Source organism: Oreochromis aureus, linkage group 19 (assembly GCF_013358895.1).
Source record: "Oreochromis aureus strain Israel breed Guangdong linkage group 19, ZZ_aureus, whole genome shotgun sequence".
NCBI lineage: Eukaryota > Metazoa > Chordata > Actinopteri > Cichliformes > Cichlidae > Oreochromis > Oreochromis aureus.
This window is the reverse complement of record NC_052960.1, coordinates 17,845,680-17,851,150: the sequence shown is the minus strand read 5'-3', so window position 1 is coordinate 17,851,150 and position 5,471 is coordinate 17,845,680. Positions and strand designations below refer to the sequence as shown.

Below are 5,471 nucleotides of genomic sequence, written 5' to 3'. Positions count from 1 at the left end.
ACTTTGACCAATAGGTCAGGTAAAGTAATAGCCAGATAAATGTTTTATTACAGATTTGCAAACTGACCTAATGGGGGAGGCTAGTACCTGGGCAGCCGTGCAAGGCAAATATTCATCATTAGATGCTATTGCTTTAATGAACACAAATTTCTCAGTGGCCAAGGCCTTTGGTTCTTTATATATAATGCGTGAAAGATTGGTCGCTCTAATCTGGCCCCAGACAAGACAAAAGGCAGCATCTGTTGTCCTCGCACAACACTGGAGCGATGCAATCACTCTAAAAGATTTGTTGTTATAGGGCTAATGCTTCATTTATATTACATCATACATAGCTGAGATGTATTGTTCAGAGAAAAGAAAATCCAGCGGCATCAAGGACTAAGATTTTGTATTTAATCTGCTCGGTGATAAACAGTTAAATAATTAAAATCAGTGATATAAGTGTGTGCTACACACAGATCTGTGCCAGTTTTAAAGAAATCATCTCATTCTATTTTTTCCCCTTTTTGTTTTTGTCCCATGCATTTTATTTATTTACCATCCCAACAGGAAATCCGACAATAAGTGGGTAGAAAGAAAACCCTCCACTGAGAACCACTGGGATTATTGTTTTGAACCATCTTTACTATTCACAGTGATCAGCTAACTGTGTGCCCCTTATGCACATTTAACTTGTGACAAAATGAAGAATTTGTGGTCTTAGTTGCCCTTTAAAGTTTTCTTTTACATATGATTCATATTCTTCCTGATTTTTTCCAAAGATTAAACACTAAGTGCAAGTGCCATTGTTTATCCCTGAGTTGCATATGCGACAGATCCTTCCTTTCATACACTTTTCATGCTGCTCTTTGCTGGGCAGTATGCTAGTTTTCTGAATGAAAGCCAGACTGACTGAGAGCTCCCACATGCAGAGAGGAGCTGCTCCTGTTTCCAGCTCTGTTTCCAAGGGGACCACCGAGCCCACCAATCACATCGCTCGGCGCAAGCAAGCGGGCAATTCAATTTCTTAAAGCCGCAGTGTCCATTATCAGGGAGGTGTAGAGAAAGAAAGTACAGTCAAAAAAATCCAAAAAACAACACATTTGAAAAAGAAGACGAAGAGAAAAGCACCTCAACGCTGCAGTTTAAAAGTGTTTTTCCTTTTTTCTTTTTATTAAATGTGAATTCACATGGTAGTTTGAGCCCATCCATTTAAAGAATCCGCCTAAATACAAAATAGGCATCATTCCGTCATCACATCCTTTTCAAACGCAACAAATAACACATCTGTGTACATATATTCACAAACTGAAAGGACAGTCGATGGTGGTAGGTACTTATTTATTAAAAGATGAGTCAGAGACAGATTCACACTTGGAATGTGAAGTAACTACTGCCTAGAACTTCCCAACAAAATGTCTTGGCATATAATTAGGTCATATTCCAAAACCTTTTTTTTTTTTTATCAAACAAACTTCATATGTAAGACCCACATAAAAATAAACAATATCTGCTTTTTTTAAGTGCAAGAAATAAAAAATACAGGTTTGTGGTTAATGTTTTAAAAAAAGAAGGCAGTCTTCAGTTTTAAAATAAAGTTTCATTTCATGAAACAGGACTATGGAATGTTGTTTTTTTTGCTTGCTTGTTAAAAATGCCAGACCACCACTGTATCAGACTATGCCCTTTTGGAGTTAGTATGATTTTTTTTCCCCTAATTTGCAGTCAGGTTTAAGATGTTTGGTGTCAGATATGCCCATTATCTGATATCATGCGTCAAATAACATTCAAATTGTGATATCAATGTGTTTCAATAGCATGTATCACACCATGAGGCCATATTAAATTGTTTTGTATCAGTTCCAGCTGATTTGTTTATTTTCCTGCCTGGACAGGCTTCAGCATCATAACATGAAATGATGTCGACAGTGCACAAGTCTGTTTTTCCATCACTTGCTACAATTGTTGATGGTCTGTATCTTAAGAGTATATATTGCACAAAAAAATGAGAAGGGGGGAAAAACAGTATGTGCCATAAAAAATACCAAAATCCAGTTTCACACCTGCGATTGGGACCCATCCACATATCACGAGTATGATATACATAAACTCCTAACTTTACTATATTACAGTACATATACAATCTTGAAACTAGTTCCAGCTCTGAGGTATGTGTTCCCCATGATGCCATTGTATCGTCTACAAATACTCAACAAATCTGCTCTACAACTGTACAAAACCTAGTTTAAAATCACAAGGCATTTTTGATGCAAGTTTTAATTTAACTTAATCCTTAAAACCAGGACTCCCTTGCATGCTAAAAACAAATGATAAAGGGAAGAAGTGCCTGAAACTCACTGAAAGCACAGTAAGAACATTCCCTTTGCAACTGTACAAAAATATGCCTGAAAATATCTTACTTTTCTTTTAAAAAGATGAGGTCTGTTATGTATCAAAATGTTTCCTCCACACTTGTATTCTGCAGAGGTTTAGGCTGCTTAATTTTTCCAAACCAGGAGGTAAAACGGAATCAGTTACAAAACAAACAAACAAACATTTGCGGCATTAAGAAAAAATTACATAAACCGTTGTAAAGTAACATCCTGAACAATTTGTCAGTTCACAGATTTGCTTTGAGACAGTCCACACAGTCCGTGTTCAGCTCCCTGCAGTTTTTTTGTTGTTGTTGTTGTCGTTGTTGTTTTAAGAGGAAAAGATGCATAGAAGTTCATGTATTTTCCCTTTGTGGTCCGTTTTAAGCTGAACAGTAAATGCAGACCTACGAGGGAAAACAATCCATAAAACCCTGTCATGCTGCCAGATAAAAAAGTCTGCAGACTTTGCTTTTTTTTTTTTTTTTTTTTGCTACCAGCTTCATAAGCATCTCATTCCTCAAACCTCACCTCGCCTCCTGGTCCTCCACCTCCCTCCAGGACCGTTAAGAAAAAAGAAAAAAAAACCCACAGGAGGCATGGCTGGGGACAATTTGACCAGGACATATATAATTTCATATCTCCCTTCTCTGTTATTACTAGCACAACTGTTTTTTTTTTCGGTTTTTTTTTTTTCAGTATGTGAAGACGAGGTCGGAAAAGTTCGCCTCCAGCCAGTCCCCGGCAATCATCTCACTGAGTTCTGGCGTGCAGTAGTCTGGGAATTCAAAGTGAGAGCCCAGGCTGCCCTCACTGAACGAGTCCAGGTCCTTATCCACAAGAGACAGGGAGAGGTTTCCTGAATTGGGGTTGCCCAGCTCAGAGCCCGGGGCGCTGGGAGCGAAATTTAAACTAAAGTCAAACAGCAAATCGTCCGCGTCGTCGCCGGAAGAGGAGCTGATGCTGGACGAGGAGGAGGATGTGGAGACCGACCTGGAGGATGCTGGTGAGACGGAAGCAGCGTGCAATGTACTTTGCTTGGTAATGTTTTTGATGCTGTAAAACAGTCTGTTGTTGTTCCGCACTTCTTCGTACATACTCGTCCCCTCGGACTCGGCCGAGGAGCTCAAAGTTGGACTAGCGGGAACTTTGGCTACATTGTACGGCCTCAGGCGCTCCTCCTCACCCGGCTTAATCCCCATCCGGTAGTCCTCTTCGTACTCGTCGTCATCGTCCTCATCGGTGAGCTCACTCTTCACAGTCTTTGCAACTTTTAAGCTGGGAAACACGCAGTCCTCCGCGTAGCCGTGCGTGGATTTCGAGCCGCTCTTAGTTTTTATCTTTGAACTCTTCTTGTTGGGAGTCTTTGCAATCTTGCCGCACTTCTCCGGAGACGGTGCTGATGATTTTGAACTGTCGAGCTTTGGTTTTTTCTTCGGTCTGTACTTGTAGTCGGGGTAGTCAGCCATGTGTTTTAGCCGCAGCCTCTCGGCTTCTCTGATAAACGGGATCTTTTCGCTGTCCTTGAGCATCTTCCACCTCTTCCCCAGGCGCTTGGAAATCTCTGCGTTGTGCATGTCCGGCGACTGCTCCATTATCTTTCTCCTCTCGATTTTGGACCACACCATAAATGCATTCATGGGTCTCTTGATGTGACCGGTGGCTGTCTTGCACCAGTCCGGGTTTATCGCTACCGGACTGCATGCCATAAATTCACTCTCCTCCGAATCGGTAGCCTCCCTGGACATGCTCCCATCCGTCTCGCTGTTGTCCGTGTGCTGCACCATTGTCCTGTTTCAAAGTCACTTTGTTTCCGGACGCTGCAGTGTCTTAACGGCCCCACACTGCCAAGACGGCTCAGCTCTCTGTGTTTTGCGCCGGTTCGTTCACGTCCTCTGCGTATTGTGTCTCAAGCTCTGCACTCTTTTTCCAGAGTTACAAACTGCCTTCTTAACTAGTTATCAGCTTTTTCATGTCCCCTGCGTCACAGTCACTCATCCAATCACGTCCCTTCCACTCCGCCCAGCAGACTCCATCCAAGACTCCCCGTAACCCTATTCCTCCCTCCCGAAGCTCTCATTGGAGTGGAGGTGGGGATTTGTGGTACACAGCGTCTGGGGCAACACGCCGGCCGAGACAGGCATATTAAACACACAGTTAACGAAATGCGCTCTTGAGATGAGCGTCATGCGCCAAAGCGCACATAAGATATATGTCTGTTTCCTTACTTTAACTTTAAAAAATGTGAGAAGTTGCTCTCAAAACAAACACCATTTTGCATATGTATCTTGTGGAAAAAGATGTAGGCTGTATGATTGTTTTTTTTCCTTCTTCTTCCTTAGGTTGAGTACTGAAGGTGGCGCTTGGACACTGTTGCAGGCGCCTGGATGCGTCGGTACGTCTGCTTGTCTGTTGTAGAAGGATGCATTTTAGTAGCCGTTAATGGCTTTTGAGGAAGACTTTGTTTTTTTTTTAGTTTTGTTTTTCCAATTTATTTTTTATGTATAACATTGTACGTTTGACACTTTTGTGTGTGTGTGTTTTGAGTGGCCACGTGTTATCACATGTTTTGGCGTGGCTCGTTCCTGCGCGTTTCCATGTCTGTGCTTGAATTAAGAAAATAGGTCAGTAGCACATTCTGCCTCACAGATCTTGTTTATAGTGTGTGAACGCTTTAAACACCTGCAGCATCACATAGACCCCGACGGATAAAAATACAGCTATAAGAGAAAAGCACGTCATGCGTATAAATAGGTAATTAATGTAATTGTGCTGACACTATGTAAAACTGGGTTTCTGCAATCCGGATGGTAAAACACACAAAAGCATGCCATATGTAGATATTTATATATATATATATATATATATATATATATATATATATATATATAACCTTTCAATGGATGCTCATGTAAAACATGCGATTCAATCAATAACCCTTATGCAGATGGTAACATTAGTGTATACAGCTTTGAATCGAGCCCATACAGTCAGGGATAGATGGAAGGCTCCCTGCTGAGTTTGCTGTGTCAAGAGGCAGAGTAGCATCTAGCTGGCGTCTCCTGCACACCCTCCACCCTCTTCCTCCCCCTTGGCGCTAGGTGCTAGCCAGCAGTGCTA

At 41.7% G+C, this 5,471-nt stretch overlaps 1 protein-coding gene across 1 annotated transcript; it reads right to left on the bottom strand.

Annotated features, from left to right (window-relative positions):
* Positions 1-1,301: 1,301 nt before the first annotated feature.
* Positions 1,302-4,332, bottom strand: sox11a (SRY-box transcription factor 11a). The gene has a single exon (XM_031758393.2). It carries the CDS (start codon positions 4,136-4,138, stop codon positions 3,047-3,049), a length of 1,092 nt encoding a protein of 363 aa, XP_031614253.1. The 5' UTR covers positions 4,139-4,332; the 3' UTR covers positions 1,302-3,046.
* Positions 4,333-5,471: the final 1,139 nt, after the last annotated feature.

Excerpts from the sequence above, each read along its gene's own strand:
- sox11a (XM_031758393.2), bottom strand. The coding sequence starts at position 4,138 with ATGGTGCAGCACACGGACAACAGCGAGACGGATGGGAGCATGTCCAGG.